Raw genomic sequence first — 22,699 nt, forward strand, 5'->3', positions numbered from 1 at the left:
TTTATAAATATGTACTTACAACACTTTGTTATGGTTTTCATTTATGTCAGTTATTTACATCTCCGAGACATTGAAAAAAAAGTGTGTAAATATTCACTGGGACAGATTCTTGTTCACTAATATATGGAAATCTTTGTTCTCTGTTTCTGGGGTCTTCGTTTCTGTGTAGAATGCTGCCTTGCTGCCTACTGATGCCATTGTAATTTCATTGCATTGTCTATTTTTGTAGATGTTTCAATAAAGGTAAACTTTTTAGATCAAAACTAATGACGTAATACTTTTTACTGTGAGTGAAAAACTGAGTTGTACGTCAAAGATGCCCAATACAAGAACACCGCCAAAAACTTGTTCAAGTATGTAGGTATTTGTTTTGGACAATTGGGGAGTGAGTCCAGCTCACAAGTGGAATGATTACAAGCAGAAATTTCCCTTTCACTCAGAATGCTTTAGATCATGTGTTCCTGCAGTGTGATATTCCCAATCCTTAGTATAGTAATACACTAATGAGAACAATTGGAGACGCCCCTCAGGGAGGAAGAGGCATGTTTGTCTTTCCAGTAGATGATGGGATGGCATGCCATTTCAGCTGGCCAGGCGGCGAGTGGACTCCAGAGATTCTAATCACGCCAACTGCCAGGGCCGCTGACAGCTTTGGCTGGGCCCGGGACAAAGACACATGAAGGGGCCCCAAACCCAAAACATACAATGTAATGAGGATCCATCCAATTCTGGGCCCCCTCTCTCCCTGGGCCCAACCCCAATACATACAATGTACTGAGGATCCAATTCTGGGCCCCCTCTCTCCCTGGGCCCAACCCCAATACATACAATGTACTGAGGATCCAATTCTGGGCCCCCTCTCTCCCTGGGCCCCAACCCCAATACATACAATGTACTGAGGATCCAATTCTGGGCCCCCTCTCTCCCTGGGGGCGGGACAAGAGACCCCTTTGCCCCCCTGGCTGTCAGCAATCATGGTCTTCACACAGTCAGAGTCTGTCAGAGCAGAGGTGGAGCTCGCTCCACATATTTATTGAATATTTGTTAGGACATAAAGATAATAAGTGTAACATTTTGCATCAACAACAAAACAAAACAAAACAAAAAAATCACCATTTTGTATGAAGATAGGCAACCAAGTATTTTGGCAGGCAATGTACAAAATTAACTATGAATAAACAGAAGACAGAACACCAGAAGAAATTAAGCACTGAAATAAAACCAAGGAAAACATGGAGTTCAAAATGGGACTATGAATGCTAAGCCAGAATTATACTGAAACAGTAAAAAAAAAAAAAAATCACAGTGCCATTCAAAAGCAGAATTTGCACAAAAAACAGAGCACATTGTGTTTGGGTTATGATCTCAGGAGCATCAACAGGGTGATGTTGAGTTTGTGGCACTTGGTGAGAAATCATGTAAACAGCAATTGCATTAGGTTTCAAAAGGCATTCGTTTTTTCAAAAAACAGCTTTGACAATAACACTAATAAACCACAAACGTAGGACTTACAGTAGGAATCCATGCATTCAAGTTTGAAGTTCAGAGCACTTTCTTCACAAACCACTTGACACTGCTGTTTGAAAAAGGCAAAGTTTGACCTAGATTTCAAAGGAAGTGGGCTATAGGAGGAAAGTGTTCTTTTCCTCACATCCTGTTCTATCTTTTTGAACAGCAATCATCACCAAGACCTCTCCTTCTCCAGCTCATCACACAACTTAACCAACATACACTTGCTTTGCCAAAAAAAACAAAACCCATAGCAGTCATTTCACACCATTATACACATTCTCCCCACAGGCCAACTCTTCTTTGAGAAATGATGTACATGTCGTCACAATATGACGCGACATTGCTCGCTGCTCACAGACAAAGGCACAACCCACACAACACTTGTCACAGATTACGAGATTCCCCAAGAAACCTTTCATATGCTTTGTATTGCGCATCTGATGCATTTAAATCCCATCATGAGAACATTCACTACAATGTTCTCAGTACTTTGGTAGAGAAAACCTGCGCTGAAGTGTCATCATACACAGGCACTTGGAAATAAAATCAAAACGGAAGGTTTGGTCAGTTTGTCTTGCATAACAATTTTGAATATGTACTGTACGCGTGTAAATATAAAGTAGCAAGGGTTTAAAATCTGTGAGAGTCTGTCTGAGGTACAGGAGTGGAGATTACCATGGAAGATCTGATTACTATGACAACAACAGTGAAGTTGATTATCACACTTTACACATGCATGAGATGACAACATTCTGAATTGTTATGCAATGAATAAGGTAAATGTATATAATAATACATATATTTGTAGGTATACAAGTAAAATACGTTTCTCTTCAGGCAGCACAATGAGATGTTTCTTCGTTATTCCTTCTATTGTATTTCTCTCCTCTCCAGACTTCACTACATTGACAATGGCCCAATAAGAAATAAAAAGACCGATGGTCCCATACATTTGCTTTCATAATGTTATCAGAGTTAAATGAAGCATTTAGGCTCTCTATCTACAGCCAAATGATAGGCAGAAATGCACACATATAAACACTAGGAGAAAGATCATCTCAGCTGATTAGTTAGCACGCCCTTCTTCAGTCATGGCTCTAGCCCCTCTTTCCAGTAACCTGAGAAACAGAGAAAATAGCGACGAGAGACAGAGAGAGACAGAGACAGAGACAGAGAGAGAGAACATTTCTTATTAGAAAAAAAGAAGAGATAAATGATGTCACGGAGCTATTCCCTAATGGGAGGGTCTATTGGTTTTTGTCATTGTGCCAAAAGACAGAACTGATCAATTCCACAAGAGCAGAGAAGCAGCTCACTCCTCACCCTGCTGAAATGTACTGCTACTGCACATCTCGTCATTGTGCTTTGGTGCATTTCAACAAAGACACATACACTCAAACACTCTCTCATCCTGAGAGAATATTGCAGTCAGATTGAACAAACAATGTTTAGTTTATTTGATTTATTTTCAGTCAGGGACCATGAGCAAAGCACATTAATAATTACAAATGAAAGAAAATGACCTGCACCAGACTCTAGCTTAGAAGCTAGTTTCAGGTTTCCTGACAGTCCCTGACTGACGTCCTGAGGTGTCATGTAAACCTCCTGATAAAAGACACTTGCAGGTTTATCCTTGCATCACAACAACGCCACGGGCCTCTTCTAAAAGTATTACCGCTTGCTCAAGTTAAGACATCAAGGTAAGAGACTAACCGAACGAATACACCAACCGCGACAAGAGCGAGGCGAGCGAGGCGAGCGACAGAAGTAATTGACTTTGTATTGAATCGATGGCGACAGAAGAGACAAAAGCGATTTGCGCAACTAGTGCGACAGTTTGTAGTTGAAGGCTCGGCAATAATACGCAAATGAGCTATGATGCTGCTCGGCGACAAGCCACCAGAGCCAATGACTGTATAGAGGTCAGTAACCGCAGCCAATAGGGAATGTTGGAATGCTTGCGTTCTGCTTTCAACTGACATACTCTAGTCGCTTCAAATCGCTCGTATCGCTCTTGCTGCACCGAAGCGATTCTCTGACGCTTCAATCGCGTCGCGGCTGGTCTATTCGACCAGTAACACAGCTTTCAGGACGGGCTACGCCGGGCACGGGCAGATAGGCTACGCTGGGTAGATAGGCCCGGAACCTAGGCAAGGCAAGGCAAGGCAAGTTTATTTATATAGCGCATTTCATACACAGGTGCAACTCAATGTGCTTCACAAAGTTAACAAATGTAAATGAAAGGAAAACAGGGAAATGAATTAGAGTAAAAAAAAACATTTAAAACATTAAGATAAAACATAAGGTAAAAATAATAATAAAATAAAACATAAATAAACATAAAACCTTGAAAAACATACGCAGTCTTCAGATTTTAACTGTTCGACGACAGAGGAGTCTGGCCTCCTTTTTTCCGTTTACCTGATAGAGTCTAGAATTGTCAGGACCAGTGCATCCTAGCCTGCAGTTTCAGCTCACCTGTGAGATGCTGACTCCAGTGAGTCTCTCCACGGTCTCTGGCAGCCTGGTCATGATGTCCAGCACCTCTGCCGTCAGCTTGGCCGCGCCCACCTCAGAGCCTCCACTGGACACCATGGTCAGCTTCTGGGTCTTCGACAGGGGCTTGGTGATCTCCTCTGCCATCTGCGGGGCGGGAGTGCAAAGTGCAAAAGAAACGTAATTTACTGCCAAGTCTTCGAAATTTCACAACTGAAACATCTCGTCTCTTCTCCAGTCCAGACAAAACTCGGCTAGTCAAAAAAAGTATTTAGATGAGTTTCTCCCACAGTCTGGAGTAGGACCCCTCCACAACACCTAGTTTTGTTTCATAAATCTCGCAATTTTACAAGACGAAAATATTTGTATCAATAATAAATCAATCATCACTACATCTGTGTTAAAATATGTCTGACTGTGTAAATATGAATGATCAATAGGCCTGTGTGGTACTAAAGAGACATTATCCTATATACATGGTCCTACTGTACATTGAGAGGGAGGGATGGAGGGATAGGGAAACTTAAGGTTTTGTTGGATTTTGTAACTCACTGCAAAGCCTGAGGACAGCCATGTAATTTATTTATATGGTAATTATTTTGAAAATAGAGGATTTAAAAAGCGTGGGAGGGAGCGTGGTCCTGACCAGGGGTATCTTCTCCAGCAGCATGTCCACCATGGCTCCCTCCTGGTACTGCTGGAAGGCCTCGGCCTTCTTGGCCATCTGCTCGGCCTCAGCACGGCCCTTGGCCTCCACGGCAAACGCTTCCGCCTCTCCCTTTATCTGCAGAGCGGAAGAGAAGACAGGACAGGACAGGGCAGGGCAAGGCAGACAGAGGAGAAGGGAAGGGAAGGGAGAGGAATGAGTGTGAGGAGAAGGGAGAGGGAGAGAGGGAGAGAGAGAGGTAGGGCTGTAAGGACGAGAACGAAGGCAGGCCGATGCAGAGCTGAATCAGCTTACAGAGGTGGGGCTCTTCCTCTGGCTCCCGGAAAAAGGAAGACTTATTCCACGCGGTTACATACACCGAAACACACAGATGGCTTAACTTATCCGCTTTGATTACTTTATTATGCTCATCAGCAGGATCAAAAAGGGGGTTGGATGGATAAAATGTCTTTCAAGTTACTGTAGGACTGTAACGATATTGTGTCGAATAGTGAAATCACAATACACAGTCACAATACTGTATCACAGTGCAAGAAGGCAGTATTGTGATACGCCCTTTCAAAGTTCTATTACCCTTCAGTCCAAAAACAACCACATGATATGTGAGCTTCAAATCATCATCATTATTATTTTAAAATCTTTTTAAGAACCATTAGTAGCCTCTTGTAACTTATTCTACCTATTATTAAATAGTGTTGGCAAATACGAAAAAGCAAAAAAAAGTGTTTTTAAAAAAAATCGTGGGGTGTATCGAACCGTAGGCCAAAAATCGTCATACGAACCGAATTGTGACTTGAGTGTATAATTACAGCCCTAGTGGCAGCAAGGCTTCGCTTTCTGGAACTGGGTTGTCGGGATCAGGTTACACAAAGAACAGAGGCAGAGATGGAAAACAAAATTGACAAAGCGAAGAAAGAAAAAAAGAAAAAAAAAGACACTGTGCAGAAGTCAATGACGATACTAACAGAGGCCAAAGTCTGAATTCAGTTGTTCTCTCACTAACACAGACACAGCTGTGCGTTCTCTCCTCCCATTTTCCAAAACATCTTATCCATCTGAAGTGTTTGTGTATGAAGTAGGCTAAGACTTTGGGTTTTTGTGTAAACAGGATTTACATACCAAACTACAGCAAAGCCAAACCATGAGCTCCCACAAAAAGCAGTGGTAGAAACACGTCCATAGGTCACTTTCTTTGCCAAGTCAAAATCCATAGGAGTGTGATTACAGGCTACAATTGCACAGGATATTCATTTAGTTTAACGTGTGCTTAAAGATACAGTACTTAAAGAATCTCTGGTACTGGGCTACACTACTTCTTTTTGTGGTACCACTGCAAAAACAGATGCTTGTCAAAACAACAAGATCCTTTGAGCATCAATGTTTCTAATTCCTGTCTTTGTCATTGTTAACACCCGAAACTGTAGTGGTTTGAAACTAAACAGTGGCAAAAGACAGAACTTGGTGCTTCCTACTGGTAGGGCCTATTCTCTTGGTTGTACCTCTGGGTATGTCTCATGTAATAACCAATAATCACATAGCCACCTACTGAGGCACCTATTCATTTGGGGGCGAAAACAGGGGAATCGCCAATAAATAGCATTATGTTGTATCTTATTTTGATGTTATTTGAATGTTTTAATGTTATTTGAATGTTGAATGTTTCTGTGTGAAGTGGTAACAAATATGAAAGATAGACATGAGGAGAAACAATGGCTGGGAAAATTGGACTTTGACTGGCATTTCGAAAATAACTGTGTGCTCTTCATTTCCCCATTGGTGCTGATGTCAACAAAGAAACGCAGCCTACAGCCCACGGCCACAATACTGGTTTGTCAGCTTTGGTATCTCATGTAGTGGGACTGGAGAGAGCAATACTACGGATGACCACAGGAAGTTTGGTACAGTTTGCTAGCTGTTTACTGGCGCTAAGCTAGATTGCCTTCCTCCCCCTTAGTCGCTAATGTAAACCTTCCAGCATGGCCGCGCCCTTGCTATGCAATAGAGACACCCCGCCAGCTTGCAGAATGGAAGAGTAAACAAAAGCGTGCCGAGACAAACCCCCCTACATACAGTAAGCCCATGGCCAGCCCAAATGGCACCTCCCTAGGCGGAAGGCTCTGCCTCTCTCTTTGGTGGCACGATGCCAATCTCGTCCTTGGTGTTCACACGCAGGCCTACACTCAAGATTTGCTCTGCTGTTGCAGCGTTTCCCCCACATCCTTCCCATGCCAAGCACACTCCCCATACTGGGGGAGCTAAAGGCATACATACAGTATATGGCACAGATAGTACATGACACATTGTAGTGAGGTATGAATGCTCTACAAAGGCACCAGTTGCGGTGAGACAGGCAGGTCTATTTTCTAGTCAGCACAAGCAAAAAAAAGATTTCCAAAAGGTGTTTTTTATGAACATGAAAGCTCTTTCATACCCACCCACTACTAGGGCAACACTGAAAAAAAAACACATGAGAAAGTTGTTGGGTGAACAATGAAAGAGAGAGAGAGTTTGAGAGTTAGAGCGAGAGTGACAGTGAGAGAAAGCGTGCGAGGAGAGAGCGAGAGTGCGAGAGAGACATAGAGAGAGAGGGTGGGGGGGTGTACGTGAGTGAGTCACAGAGCTGCCAGTTAATAGATGATGAGCTCGTGAGTGAGGATGGCTATTGTGTCATCTATGAGGGCAAGGCTTTGTGACCTTTGCCCCGCCTCTCTTGTCTCAGTTTCCAGCTCTAAATCAAACCAGTGTGTCTTCCAGCAGCTGGAGTGAGGCACTGGAGGAGCGCGAAGCAGAGGAAATGAACTCAAACACGCAACGCAGAATGGAGTCAAGCCAACGCTGCACATGACAAAACAGACAATGCTGCCAGATGTTGGGCAGAGAAATAAGTGACTGGCGTCCTGAAAACAAGTGAAGTGAAAGTCCAACTGGGAAAGTCCAACTCCCATTGTCATTGTGACACAGCACTCCACAGCACACAAGTGCACAGTGCACACACGCAAAATTGCATAAATGCAATGCATAAATTAATGCCTCAACAGTGCAAGGGGGCAGCCCTCAATGGCGCCCGAAAGGGAGAAGTGCAGTGGGACGGTACCATGCTCAGGATACCTCAGTCATGGAGCAGGATGGGGGAGAGCACTGGTTAATTACTCCCCCCATCAACCTGGCAGGTTGGGAGTCGAAAAGGCAACCTTTGGGCTGCAAGGCTGACGCCCTAACCGCTTACCCATGATGACAAGCCTGACTTAACAAAAGCATGGGGTGGGTCGTCAGTCGCATGCCTTGTCAGAGAAGACCTTACTATTTTTGCGAGCGTCTGTGTGGTAGCTAAAATCCATGTAAGTGACAGAGGCAGACAGAGAGAGTAGGACTTAATGTTTCTCAATGACAACTCAGTTTTTTTCTCACTCATCCTTACAAGTTAGCCTAAAGCCAAATTAAGTCACAGACATCCAAACACATTCGAATCACAGGCAGAGCAGATGCAAACATCAAGCCCAACCCCTGAAAAGAACAATCCCAAAAAATGCAACCTGCGACCGCTCAAAAAAAGAAGCCCAAGGGCGCTGTATATAAGCGGCGGAATTGGCAACCCTAAAAATAGAGCCCGGGTTGCCAGATGAGGCCAAAAAATGCTCAAAACCCGCCTGGAAGCACTGAATCCCGTCCAATTCTATTGATTTCTATAGCCGTTTTTTACTACAAAACCCTTTTTTTTTACCCGCAGACGGCCATCCTAAGCAGCCCAATTGGGTGGGACACCGCCCAATCTGGCAACACTGAACAGAGCAGAGGAGTGGAAGAGCAGCAGAAGGAAGGAAGGGTTGTGTTCTCACCCTGATGGACTCTGCCTCAGCCTCAGCCTCCATGATCAGCTGCAGCCTGGAGGGGGGGGGAGAGAGAGACAGAGAGAGAGAGAGGGAGAGGGAGAGGGAGAGAGAGAGAGAGAGAGAGAGACAGACAGACAGACAGAATGTAAGAGAGACAGACAGAAATAAAGAAAAAAATCAGGGAAAAGGTGTGAGCAGGCAGACCTAAATAGAAAGTGAGTTTAATTACAGCCAGCCCATCCATAGTGTGTTAAGTGTCTGTGCCTGTCCAGCTTTAGTTAGGGGTTTTGAGGTGAGCACACATGATGCAACCCTGAGTCAACCTTATGTAGTAGGCACTAGAGAGCGAGTATAAACATGGGGGAGGTCTTAGTAAGGCGATAGCCTGCATGGCTCAATCAGTCTTCCCACCTTCTAATTAAAACCAAAAGACAAGTGGGCCAATCATGAAGACCAGCCTAACTTGGCCAGTGGGAGTAAGGGGGGGGATCAAACTCTGGCTAAAAATACCCCTCTTGTTAGTGAGAGGGGCGGCTGTTTGGGATGTCTGTCTGGGACTGGAGGGGGGAGGGGAGTATACAGTAGAGGTGGGGGTCTCTAGGCTGGTCTATGTGGGTCTCTGTAAGCTGGATGTTCAACCATGCTGTAAAATGGCCATTGTTTTGAAACGTCTACCAGGTTCAGGTGTCATCTGCTACCCGCCACAATGTTGTTGTGCCCCCCTTAAGATCAGAGGGTTACTGGTTTATATACCACCCTTACCTCTCCCTACACCTCCATCCATGGCGGAAGTGCCCTAGTGCAGTGGTTCTTAACCTTTTTTTCTTAATGCACCCCCTTACCTGTGCCAAAGACAAGCCGCGTACCCCCACCCCAAACTTCTACACTTGTATAGGTACTAAAAATGATTTTAAGTGATTAATTGCAATGATTCTTGCTTAAGACACTAAACAATATCATAATGTCTTTACATGGGGACCAAAACATGCATTAGTTTGGTTTTGATTTGGAGTAATTATAATGTTCACAAGCTGAGTTTTGGTCACAACCTCAACACAAACTAAATTCCGTGCACCCCCTGAAATCTCTGGCGCACCCCCAGGGGGTGCCCGCACCCCAGGTTAAGAACCACTGCCCTAGTGCAAAGCACCTAACCCCACATGCAAAAACAGTGTCAGCTAGGTGTCATGCAGGCCTCTAAATTAATAGCCAGGCTGCGCCCTCCTAGTGACGCAACAACTTCGAATCGCGATTGCAAGCCTATGATAATCAGGCAACTAAATTAACACCAGCCAACCGGCCAAATGCTGGTAAGATGACAGTTTGGCTAGTGGAAAAGACCAACTTACTCGCCACTTTGACCCAGTAGTGAGTGCGTTTGACTAGTTTTCTAATATTTATTTAATCCTTGTTAAAACAGTTAACGTCCCATTGAGCCACAATGGCTCTTCTTCCAGGGAGTCCTGGCCAAGAGTGGCAAGTCCTGGCATTTTGGCTGGTGATGAAAAGCGTTTATTTAGAGCCTTGGTGTAATTACATGTAATGTAATGTCACGTCATGTAATATGTCTATCTATCCATCCATCCCCAGGCTGTGCTCACCGGGTGGCCTCGGCCAGCCTCTCCAGGCGGTAGCGCTCGGCCTCGGCGGGCTTCTTGATCTTGGCCTCCAGCTCCTTCTCCCTCCTGGAGATCTCCTGCTCCTGCAGCAGGATCTGCTGAGAGCGCTCCACCACCTGCACCTGCATCTTCTCCTCCTCGATGGCCTGCTTGGTCTTGGCCACCTGAGGTTGTCAGGTCGGCAACATCAGAGAGTAATTAAGTAATGACGAGTATGATGAGTAATGTAAAGCTTTGGCAATACTACTATACAAACAGGCATGTCAATAAAGCAACAGTTGCTGGGTGCTTTCCAACATGCGGACTCCCGTCCTCCCTTGCATGCTTGTGGCCTCACGATGACGTCACTGACAACAGATGTTTATTCAATATCTTCAAAAAGTGCAATTCTGGTGTCATTTTCTCATTTGCAATTGGTATGACGAATGAAGAATAGTCCCCCAAAAGTTGCTGTGGCTAGGCTGACAGCGGGGAAACTATTGTTTTGTCCACGGAGGCGGGGCGTCAGCAAACGCAAGGCCACAGGCACAGGCAGAGGACGGGAGCCCGGATATTGAAAAGCACCCACTGTGTTTGACAGCAACATGCGTTTCCTTCACCTTAGACAAATAACATGTTTTAGAAATGTTTCATTTAACAGGCCGCATGCTTCAAAAGCTTGCAAGACTACAAGGCTTCAAGGGTAAAACAGGATTAACTTGCTAACTCCTCTTAACCCAGACCGTACCTGAAGCTGATAGGCCATCTCCGACTCTGCCTTCTTGGTGTTGACCTCCTGGTCATAGGCAGCTTTCTTCAGCTCGAAGTCTCTCTGAGCCTTGGCCATCTCGATCTCATTCTTGTACTGAGCAGACACCTTCTGCTGCATAGCATGGGCCTCCTGCTCACGCGCACACACACGCACGCACACACACGCCCGCACACACACGCGCGCACACACGCGCGCACACACGCGCTCACACACACACACACAGTGTTGACATTCTGGTCAGCAGAAAGCAGTCAGACAGTAGTCTTTTGATGCACTGGTCTGGTGATTCACTGTGACTCACTGTTTTCTGAAAACACTCAACTACATCATCATAACATTGCCATGATGCCATCAGTGTGAGAGTCTTAAATTACAGATTAGGTATTGGACATTACCATCTTGGTAACAACATGACAGTGACAGACAACAGGCGTTGAAAGAGCTAAAAGGCAAGCCAGGAAAGCATAGATCAGGGGGCGATGAACGTGGCAAACGATTCAAACTGAAGCGTTCGATGAGAGAAAGCAACCAACCAAAACTCGCATTAAGAAAAATTACATATTTTTCGCTGAAGTTCAACTTCTCTTTAAACGCTTTTGACACTCTCGGCACTAGAACCACTTTTGCAGCTTTTGACGATTCTGCCACTTGCTCTCCCATACAAAGTCAACTACTTCCGCCGCTTTCCACGCCTTCAACACCTGCGGTCTGTCCGTACAGTTAGGATAGAGGATGCTGAATGAAGAATGAATGCAGGTTGCTATAATCGTTTTGCACATTTGTATGCCTGACTATCTCTTTTTTTCTTCACTTATATTTGCCACAATACCTATTGTACCTAATGCACAAATGTAGGCCCCAGTTTATAAGCTTGCATTTAACTTTTCATGGGGACCCTCTCTCTCCACATAAATATACCTTTTTCATGACATGTAACTGAAAGTCTAAATGATGGTGTGAAGAGAAATAAATCATTCATTCATTCATTCATAGAGGGATGAAGTGAAGAGAATCCACTTGCCTTGATGACTGCGTCCCTCTTGTACTGGGCTTGACCGATGCGGGCATCTTTCTGCACCTGAGCTGTACGGGCTTTGCCCAGGGAGTTCAGGTATTCCTGAGAAGACGGAAGGGTCCCGTTACATGCCATGGGAATAACGTTTTCACACGCATTGAAAGAGAAACAAAAAAAAATCTCTGTAGAAAGATGTTGAACACCTCTCTAATGGGTAATTAAATTTCATTTCCAAACGAGAAAGGCAATACATTGCGAATGCAGCCAAAATGGCAGTGTACAGCAAGTATCCTTTAACTTTTTTTCTAGTCATAATGAATACTTAGAATTTGATGGTGGTGGTAAGTATTCATGACAAAGGTAACATTAGTGAATGGGCAGCATGAATTCTGGAAATAAACAACTAAAAATCTCACACAGTGTCTCTTTAAGAGTTAAGAGTCATCTGTGTTTCTGATACTGGCAGCCTTCAGGAGGTGAGCACACAGGTCTCCTACCTGGTCGTCGTGCACATCTTTAAGCGTGTAGCTGACCACTCCAATGCCCATGTTCACCAGGTCAGAAGAGGCGACCTTGAACACCTGCTCAGAGAACTTCTTACGGTCCTGATAGATCTCCTGTTATGAAAGCCAAACAGATTCAGTCAGATATTTTTGAACTGCTTTTATAAAAACACATTGAATTAAACATGTAATAAACCATGTAAGCCTTAAGGCACCTGCAAAAAAAAAGCCTACTGAATGCCTATGGCCTTTTTGGGAAAAGGTGCCTATAAAAGCCTAACTATGTCAGTCTCTGAAGCACAGAAAAACATGAAATGAGATGCGTTTAAAAGCTAGGACCCTCATCGTGCATTAGGATGTATTCATGCAGCTCTAACATACCCACCTTTTTAATAAAAAACTCAAATCTAAAGAGCCTGAATGCAGCGTAGTAAATTGGTTAAAGGACTTAGGGCTTAGACTAGCTAGGCTTAGTAAATTAGTTAAAGGACACCAGACGGCTTGGACAGAAACGCAACATGTAAACCGATAGCCAAATCACATCAACACTGATCCAAATTTGCTAATATAGGGCGGAATTCTCCCACCCGCTTAAGTGAAAAAAAGCGCGCAACAGCGCCTCCGAGCTTAATCAAGTCAGTGAGTAAGCGGGGCTTACGCGTGATTTCATGAGTTGCGCACTTTGGGTGGGGCCAGGCCAAAATCAGGGAGTTTCGCATGTAAATGAATCCTAAGCGTATTCTCCCGTGCACTTAAGCGCGTTTGCCTTTACGCGCATCAAAGGGCTGTAGTAAGGTCAAGCGCCACTATGAGGTAAAATGTAATATTGCATTTGATGCTCGCTTGGCTCGCATTTTGAGCATGTTACACGGTATGCTTTGTTGATGTTCCTTACCGTCAGCGACGTGAGTCCAAATCGAAATTCATTCACAGTTCCACATAAACGTCCTACATTAATTGTGACAAAATATGACCAGCTGCCCAGAGCATGTTCTCATATCGGTGAACTTACAAACAAAAGCAGGTAATTAATTAATCAGTATGAGGATCATCATGTTGTCTCCACGGACGGTAACCAAAACCAAAAACACCTCGTTGCACCATGCACAAGTAGGCTAAATTGACAAGGCACGTCAGACTAAAGACCGCTGTTCCAGTCGTCCTAACAGCCACCCAAAGTATGCCTATTCAAAAACAACCTTCACCATTTTTACTATGTTGTAGCCACGACGTTAAGTAAAGGGTTTTTATTGCAACACTACTTTTGTGATTTATTGGAACTCGTGCATATGTGCATGTAACCTATTAAACTTTCTGAACTGATGCCCGACATACAAAACCACCACATACTGAGGTAGGCTACAGGTTGTCCTATCTTTTTTTGTAAGGCAGAAAATATTTCCTGAATGTCATTACAGCTAAACGTAAAAAGGTAGGCCTACATATCAGAGCATGTCTTTGGCATTTCGCTTCGGGTCTCTATTACACCCCATCAGCTGCGCGTTTAAGTCCTGGCTTGGCATTGCATGCCCATGTCCAATTAATTCCCATGTCTGCGACAGAATATAAACTCTCCGTTTTTTCATGACGATCGATTTCCTTGTTCATTCTTCAGCATGCATGTAGCCTAAGTGTAATATGCTGACGGACAGCTGAGATCCACATATTTCCAATTATTTTAATGTCACGTTGCTGTACAGATAAGCGGAGAAACACTTTTAAAGTCAGCAAATACTATGTGTTTGTTTAACTGTGGGAATGATATAGCATTTTAAATCACTTTTTGATTTCCGGAATTGTCCAGGCAACACGGCAAACTCAATTTTTAACAAAACGTTTAATAATTTTTATTATTTCTATCAACCTGTTGCGCACCAAAACGCTCAGCTGAGTTCCCGCCAAAGGTACACATTGCGTTTCCATCTCAATATCTCACCTCCACTACTCGCCTTGTGATTGTGAAAATGAGCTGAGGTTAGATGTTGAGATGCTTTTGCACGAGGACTTTGGCACGTGGTTTTAAATTCAAAGTTAAAGTTCAGTGTTGGATCTCAATGGACTGCCAAGGTTTTCACATGGTTGATCTGAAAATCCATGCTCCATAGTTTCTTTGTAGCCACAACTGATGAACTTGGCGGAGACTCATCCCCCCATTTAGCATATATCACGCCTATGTTGGGCTACGCGCTGTTTTTCTGAGTTAAGCGCGAGGGGTGTGGCGACGTTCCAGAGGGGAGAATACGCGCAAGATATGACCGCGTAAAAAGTGCGTGCGTAAAACAGACTTAAGTGGAGACGGGAGAATTCCGCCCATACTGACCAGCGCAAGTTGATATGGTTGAAAGTAGAAAAGTAATTTGGAAAAAAATCAAATCATATCGTGGGGAATTCTTATGTATCAAAAAATCGAATCCCCAATTTAAGAAATCGATACTGTATCGTATCGTCATGGAGGCTGTGATTTACACCCCTACAAATTACCATCCTTCCTGATCTCAAGACATATAAATGTTCCTGTGCCCACGCGACCAAGGGCTTTGGATGCTCTAAGCCTCATACCTCCACAGTCAGATGGGCGATGATGGCCCTCTGGTGGCCCTCCAGTGTTTCCAGGGCGATCTGAGCAATCTGGCTCTCCGACTTGCCCAGGAACATCTGGCATGCCGCGGCCAACATGACTTTATTGCCACCCTGGATCTTCACCTGTCACACAGGCAACGGTAGACTCAGTGGAAGCAATTCATGTGTATGTATGCGTGTGTGTGTCAGAAAAGTGCTAAGCAACTTCAACACACCTGGGGCCTATACTACAAAGCGGGTTCAGGATAAGTTAAGGTTACGTTAAGAGGTAAATCATCTAATAGAAGAGCCTGGAGTCCTCATTTCTTAAGAAAAGCTGTTGTATTAGATGATTTACCTCTTAACTTAACCTTAACTTGTCCTGAACCAGCTTTGTAGTATAGCCCCCTGATAAATTGAGCTCCGAGTAGCAATGTGGATTCAAACAAAGCACAGGTGTGCCATACATACCTGTGCGATTCCAGTCACTGAGATGGGGACTCCATAGCGAGTGTAGACCTTGTCACTCTTCACATTCAGTGTGAGGGTATTCAGAGTAATCCTGAGAGAGACAGATGGGGGGGGGGGGGGGGGGGCGCACACGGACGGAGTGGGGTGAATAATGCTGACAACGTTACTACGGAGACCCACAGACTGGCCAAAAGCACTCAGGGAAATAAAAGCACATTAGTCAGGAGATGGCTGCTCCAACCCACAAACTCGGAATGCTACTGCAATGTACTGGATTCTCAGGCTGCAGATTAAATTACACTGTGAATGTTATCAGGCATCCGCTTTTAGCTTTGTTGCAAACCATGGGTGGTGGTACTAATTGGTGTACATGGGGATTTTTATTTTTTACCGTTATTATGCATATTTACCAAATTAGGACCATTTCTCTGCTGTGGTGAGGCAACAACATACAGTGGGACTAAAAGTTAGAGGCAAGTAACGGTATGCAAATACCTTTGAATCTGCTGAATGCAAGGGAAGACAAACACTCTCCCACCAGCAATCATCAGAGGAGGTGAGCGGCCACATCCTAGCACAAATAAAAAAGAGAGAGATTCAATTACACTGCCATACCCATTAGTGTTGTGTTATGAATAATTTTGAGAACTAGAAAAATGAAAGGTTAACTCATAATGTCAACAAAATAAGAGTTGGTCACGCCATTCAGTAATTTCGTGTTGAATCTAAATCCATCCTGGAGCTCATCCCATCAATAAATGCATGCATTACAATGCATGTTAACCTTGTGCGTCTGTGTGTGTGTTCACATGAACTCCGGACAATTGGCACCTTCTTGGCTGTCTGCAGAGGTGTTGTGTGTGAATGAATGTGTGTATATAACACATTGAGTCAACTATGTGGTTCTGATGTTATGCTATATAAATACATGTTGTTGTTGATGATGTACATAATTAGTTCCTCTCTGCTACAAATCATTGGAAACAACTATGTAGAAGCATCATACTGAACTCACTACTGAACTATTGGGCAAGTCCACCATCACAACACGAGTAGGGTATTTCAATCTACTCACCACACCATTGTTTCAGGAAGCTCTATCACATTTCCCCCCAGTAATGTCAACAGAAATGGGTGGAATTCCAAGATTGAGCAAAACGGCTTACTGTATGACCAGCAGTGAATGCGCATGGGTACAGAAACAAGAATCATTTCATAAAGTACATTTACCTGAGACCACCATTGCCTCGTTGGGACCACAGGTGTAGAACATCTTGATATTATAACGGTATTGCTCTCTGCAAAAAGGTAAATTCACAGATTAGCCATCTACCAATTCATTGGCTTGGGAGTCAAAGTTTAACAACTAGCATTTGTGATGCTTCATTTAGCAGTCTTCACACCAAAACAGTGACATGCAAAGTATGGACGTACCGCAAATCTAAACTTCCTCGTATTCAAATAACAATTAAATGTTTTATTATATGCCTGTATATAACGCGTTAAACTAACGCATAGAAGCTTTCTGGCAGCACACTGAGAGTGCCATATGCAGTATGTAAAGTAATTGTACTCTGTGTGTGTCAAGACATCTCTGGTGGAAGTCACTAACTGGTAACAACGGTATGCTAACCAATGTTCTATGCTACCTCTCCTCACCTTCAAGCTAGCTTGGCAACTAGCTTTACATTCGGTTACAGTGGTATAGTCACAGAAAAACTAAAAGATATTTCCACTTGCCAGTACACTAGAATGGCATTATGCCAAAACATCCCAAGATAAGGTCGTCGTGGCATTATTACAACATAGCCTTGACTAATGCCAGTAGTTAGCTTTCAAGGAATATAGACTATCGACCCAAGTTTTCACTGAGAAGGAGGTAGCGTTAACATTAGAGTAGCTAGCAACCGCGACCTAGTCGTCTACTCTACATCGAATCTCAATCTTGGTAAACAGTGTCGGATTCTCATTACTTACCAAAAACACCTGATATTACTTAGGTATAAATGTGTCCAGTCCCTTTGGTAGCACTCCTACAGGACAACAACACAAGGATATCCAGACTCCAAGCCCAAACTCACACCGAGTGTTTTCCTGGAATGGGAAGTATGTGGCTCTGTTTGGTTCAATCAAGCACCCACCCGACCCCGCCCATTTTAGCGCAACGGAGTTCTACAGTCAGTCACTTTGTAGCCGATCTCACACACACATCCTCAAGATAGCATGAGCATACTGCGCGCAGTCTGAACACAAACTTCACCGACAAGAAACAAACATTTTTTAAGTTGTGAGGGATAAGATTAAGAATATATGTTATGAAGATAGGCTACACGATCAGTCTCAAGACGTCACATGACGATTTGCATGCCAACAGTAGAAAATTGAGAAGGTCATTGACATCCATAGCACTGACGTGTATAGTATAACTGGACTGCGGATGTTCGATAGAACTCCATTCAACGGTTTTGAAGCAACCGAGGCTGATTTACTTCCGCCCCAAAAATGCGGAAATATAATAATCACCTTGACAACGTTGAGCTACATTGCTGATAGGTCGACATCGCCGGCCAATCCACAAACAGACACTTCAAGACATGTCCCGCCCCTCCCACCCGAATATGACATGGCGTCCCCAGCAGAAATATTGAACCCGTTTTCAGCTGTGGAACTGGTCGACACAGAAACCCTTGATTGTCATAAAAACACCAACACCAGTTTAAATGGGACTGGTGATCGGTAAGTATGGCAAATGTATCATGCTATAATGAAATTATACTTTTATGAAATGATATTGAAACCTTGAAGAGCTTGTTATACCACAATAATTTTAGCTTAGCATTTTAACGTGAGCCCAGTGCGTGAGCCAGCCAAATGGCATCAGATCTAGCTTACTTCACCACGTTGTAAATGTAACCGCAATTAAAGCTGGATGTTACAAACAGAACTGCACACAGAAAATAAAAGGTGTGCTTTATGTCGGCGTGTCGTTTGACATTGTCACACCTAGTTTATCATCTACGGACATTTGTAAATAACTTTCAATGTTTTGGGGCATCAAATGACGTGCAAAACAACGAAGGAAACTTTTCCGTTTGACAGAAACAATGGACGCTGAAGAAAGGCTCCTCGACGTCAAGCTGTCACCAGAAGATAGAAGACGAAGATTGCCGTGTCAAGCAGTCATCATGATAATTTTTGTTGATCTCCTCCCCCCCACCCCAGTTTTTGGCAAGATTCAGAATGAAAAGCTTCTTTCTTAGATCACACCTAGAGGTAGACGGTATGGTAAACAAACCCAATTTATCACCTTTCAGTTACTGGTATTAAAAACATAGCTGGCCTATGACAATAAAACATCTAGGTGTTGTATGTGCTTCACGTTAAGATTAAAATGAAATTCTCACTCTTATGTTGTGCTTTTTTAATTTGCAATATCATGAAGTGAACATTGTTCCCCAAGTTTCTAAGAAATGCATTACTTCAATCACATAATCTAAACCAGTGTCCAGTGACCCCCCTAAGCTTTTTGCAGACAAGCAGCCATGACCATCGTTGTTGTTCCCCCCACCCCCCCGTTTTCGACAAGATTCAGAATACATACATATACATTTTTAAAAACCCTTCTCTTTCTAAAGCAACATTCCTCCCCAAGCTTCCAAACAAATGCATTACTTCAAATCTTAACATTTTTTTCTGGCTTTTCTCCCCCCACAGTTTATGTTATTAATGTGTGAACCAATATTGCAAAACATTTAAGAACCAGAAAGTTGTGTGCTGTTACATTTCATTATTTATTTGGAGTTTCATAATTGTGATGTTGTGAAGATAGTCATTGACTGCAGGTGTCGCCTATGGCAGCATCAATGTTGGCCCAGTTCCTGGATGGCGTGTCCACTGGAGTGCTGTGTACATATTCAGCTGTAACAACAATGGTACAGTACATGAAATAACAGTACATTTCATACAAAAAATATAAATACAAAAAACAATGAAATTAAGGCAACATGTAGATAGTGCAAGCATACTATTACAGGTGTAGGTGTATCTTTAAAGCCATCTTACTGATGTGTTTTGTTGGCTCTATGAGGATAGTTGCTTTACAGAGTCACTTTGGATAAAATGCCAGTTAAGTGTCATAAAATGTAAAACATTAAGTACCGTAACATAGATCGCCGCAGGCTGGCTCGGTCCCCCTCGTCTATGGCATCAGGCTGACCCTCTCCCTTGGTCTCGTCTATGGCATCAGGCTGGCTCGGTCCCTCTCGCTGTCGTCTATGGCATCAGGCTGGCCCTCTCCCTTGGTCTCGTCTATGGCATCAGGCTGGCCCTCTCCCTTGGTCTCGTCTATGGCATCAGGCTGGCTCGGTCCCCCTCGCTGTGTCCTATGGCACCAGGCTGGCCCTCTCCCTTGGTCTCGTCTATGGCAGCAGGCTGGCTCTGTCCCGTGGTGTTGTCCATTAAAAAAACAAAACAAAGTAATAATCCATAAATGCATGCACCATTACAGTTGCCAGTTAAGTGTCATAAAATGTAAAATATTAAGTACCGTAATATAGATCGCCGCAGGCTGGCTCGGTCCCCCTCGCTGTCGTCTATGGCATCAGGCTGGCTCGGTCCCCCTTGGTCTCGTCTATGGCATCAGGCTGGCCCTCTCCCTTGGTCTCGTCTACGGCATCAGGCTGGCTCGGTCCCCCTCGCTGTGTCCTATGGCAGCAGGCTGGCCCTCTCCCTTGGTCTCGTCTATGGCAGCAGGCTGGCCCTCTCCCTTGGTGTTGTCCATTAAAAAAACAAAACAAAGTAATAATCCATAAATGCATGTACCATTACATTTTTTGGTGCTACACCGAGTATGTGAGGATTTTTGCTTTACAATAGCATATACTTGTATACATGAGAACACTAGGTACCATTTGAGAAAAAAAATCAAACACAACATGAGGGGTAATACTTAACTTGCCACAGGAAAGTGGTGTAGGCAGACCTGTGGAAGGCTGCAGTGGGAGTGCAGTAAGGGGACGAAAATTAAAAGCCCCTTCCCACACTCCCACCACAGTCGAGAAAAAGGCAGAATCATTATTTCTCATCTACACATCACATACACTTTTGATGCCCCCCCGGAGGTTTCTGTTGAATATGTCATGTCCTATGTCCGTCAGGTGGACCCCGTCAGCTAAAAACATCCCCTCCCAATTGTACTTAATTTCGGGGTGCCGAATTGCCACTCCCCCTAACGACCCCATAAATGCGGACATGACATTATTCAGAAAGGCACGCTGATGATTAAGCTGGTAGGGACGCCCACACCTCCACACGCGCCTTTCTGTAATGCAAGAGAACACTAACTTAAGGTTGGGGTAGTTCTCATGCACCTGACCTAAATTCCATTTCATCGTGCTAGCCAATCTAGTCCCTTTTACCTTTCCTAGATCATTACCTCCAACATGCACGACTAACACATCTGGGGCAGGTCTGGAGCGCAACAGGGAGTCCAACCTAGACACAAAGGACCCCCATCGCAGGCCTCCAACTCCAAACCATGTTATATCGACCGGCAGGTCTAAGTTCTTCCCGATACTTACCCTTGCCCTCTCAGACGCGCGCCGGATGTAGCTGTCCCCTACGATCCACACAGCTGGTCTTCTGGTCTGGTCCATCTCGCTCACAATTGATTTCTAATCCAAAACGTTAAAATAATACAAAGACACAGGTCAGAGGGCTTCGGCATTCAATGCAGTTGTGCGCAGGTGCTCTTTGGTTTGACTAGCATGTAAAGTATTGTGAAACTTTATGCAGAAGTTATGCAGCGTTATGTAGCAAATAAGCTAGAATAGACAATACCGGTATGTTTTTAAACTAGTAATTCATCAGTAGTTATTAAAATAAAAAAAGCTCACCTCTTGCTTTGAGTTAGTGTAACTGCCTGAAACTTAAACAGAACAGAGAGCAACATTAGTTTCATTTACTAGGATGAGGATTGGAAGGTTGTGTAGTTCGAGTACAAAATCAAGAGCAGACATGGAAACACAGACATATGTACAACACAGACATATGTACAACACAAACATATGTACAACACAACACAGTAGACACAACCCTTTCACTATTGTCCATAGAAATGAATAAGCTTAGTGAATTGCTTACGCACAAGCTGGCCTTTCTGGGCCTTCTCAGTCTCTCTCCTCGCAAAGTGGTTAAACCTAACCTTGCAATACAATGAGGATGCCGCCTTAATCAGAATGTGAACATGGTTAAACTCAACAGATTCATCTAACATGTGACTGTCTAACCGCGGAAAAATTGTTTTGCCCCCTATTTCAGCTAAAACTTGGGCAACAACATTTTTTGTGATTCCACAGCCACTGGGAATCTGGCCACCATTCATTCTGATCATCCTCTGAATAATCTGCTCTGTGGTTGAACAGATGACAACAACGCCCCTGGATGGTTGCTGCAGACCTCCCCGACTCTTGCGTGCTATCAGTGGATGTGAGATGTCATCTTCAGCTGTATTTAATGCACCCGAACATGCATGGCAAGATATTTTCTCATGCAGCCTCTTGACTATGAAGCCAGCGATGTAGGTGACTGCTGCCTCCTTGAACTCAGACAAGGGGTCCACGTCTGGGAGGGAGGCAGTCGCGGCTTCCGACAAATCCACTTCCACATACTCCTGGTCTTCAGTTCTTCTTACGAGATTCGCTGTCAGTGGGGTAGCATCCAACACATCAGTGTTGTCTCTGAGGAGGCAGTTACCATTACCTGATTTCACTTGGTGACGTACAAGCAACCGCTTATAGGCCGCTTTGAACTGCCTAACATTGGGATTGTTGTTGTATCCCCCTCTAGCTCTTACAGATCCAAAAAAGAGCTCCAAGTGGTCCTGGCTAAGCCTGTACGTCAGAAGGTACCTGCAGGATGGATTGCTGCCTTCTACCAAATCATGGTAAACGTTGAGCACACTTCTGCCGGTGGCAATAAAGCCCTGGATGGATGTCTTTCTGTCGGACTTATGAATTGGCACCAACTCCCCACGTCGTAACACTTTCAAACCACAGAGAAAGTCCTCTGCCTGCTGCAAGATGCCCTCTGCACGGTCTTTTGTGCTTGGCTTCAGTGGAGCTTTGAAGCCTTTCCCAAGTGGATTCCGGCTGTTTAGGACATCGAAAGCAGAATCCACAATGCGCAAGAAACGCACAGTTGCTTCACTGCCTGCGAAGTCCTCCAATTTCAGCTCCTTGTCGCAGTACTCTATGGCAGCAGCAACACTGCTACTAAA

General features: G+C 44.1%; 1 protein-coding gene and 1 long non-coding RNA gene across 2 annotated transcripts; both read right to left on the minus strand.

Moving 5' to 3' along the window:
* Window positions 1-994: 994 nt before the first annotated feature.
* On the minus strand, window positions 995-17,554 carry flot1b (flotillin 1b). Its single transcript, XM_063198859.1, has 13 exons — window positions 17,401-17,554; window positions 16,654-16,721; window positions 15,919-15,994; window positions 15,424-15,514; window positions 14,953-15,096; window positions 12,388-12,507; window positions 11,897-11,992; window positions 10,852-11,004; window positions 10,107-10,288; window positions 8,512-8,557; window positions 4,655-4,792; window positions 3,991-4,155; window positions 995-2,630 (listed from the first exon to the last, which is right to left on the minus strand). The coding sequence occupies exons 2-13, from the start codon at window positions 16,694-16,696 to the stop codon at window positions 2,610-2,612; spliced, it is 1,275 nt and encodes a 424-aa protein (XP_063054929.1). The 5' UTR covers window positions 16,697-16,721; window positions 17,401-17,554; the 3' UTR covers window positions 995-2,609.
* A 1,636-nt stretch (window positions 17,555-19,190) lies between these two features.
* Window positions 19,191-21,425, minus strand: LOC134449084 (uncharacterized). Its single transcript, XR_010034905.1, has 4 exons — window positions 21,318-21,425; window positions 19,970-21,095; window positions 19,582-19,860; window positions 19,191-19,341 (listed from the first exon to the last, which is right to left on the minus strand). It is a non-coding gene; the product is annotated as an uncharacterized LOC134449084 (long non-coding RNA).
* Window positions 21,426-22,699: the final 1,274 nt, after the last annotated feature.

The sequence above is a fragment of the Engraulis encrasicolus genome, chromosome 5, assembly GCF_034702125.1.
Source record: "Engraulis encrasicolus isolate BLACKSEA-1 chromosome 5, IST_EnEncr_1.0, whole genome shotgun sequence".
NCBI lineage: Eukaryota > Metazoa > Chordata > Actinopteri > Clupeiformes > Engraulidae > Engraulis > Engraulis encrasicolus.

What these genes read in the sequence shown, in the direction of transcription:
- flot1b (XM_063198859.1), bottom strand. Translation starts at nt 16,696, where the DNA reads ATGTTCTACACCTGTGGTCCCAACGAGGCAATGGTGGTCTCAG. An exon ending in CAGTGACTGGAATCGCACAG is followed by an intron (nt 15,097 to 15,423) that starts GTATGTATGGCA and finishes CCTGTGTGACAG; the next exon opens with GTGAAGATCCAGGGTGGCAA. An exon ending in TCGCCCATCTGACTGTGGAG is followed by an intron (nt 12,508 to 14,952) that starts GTATGAGGCTTA and finishes CTTTCATAACAG; the next exon opens with GAGATCTATCAGGACCGTAA.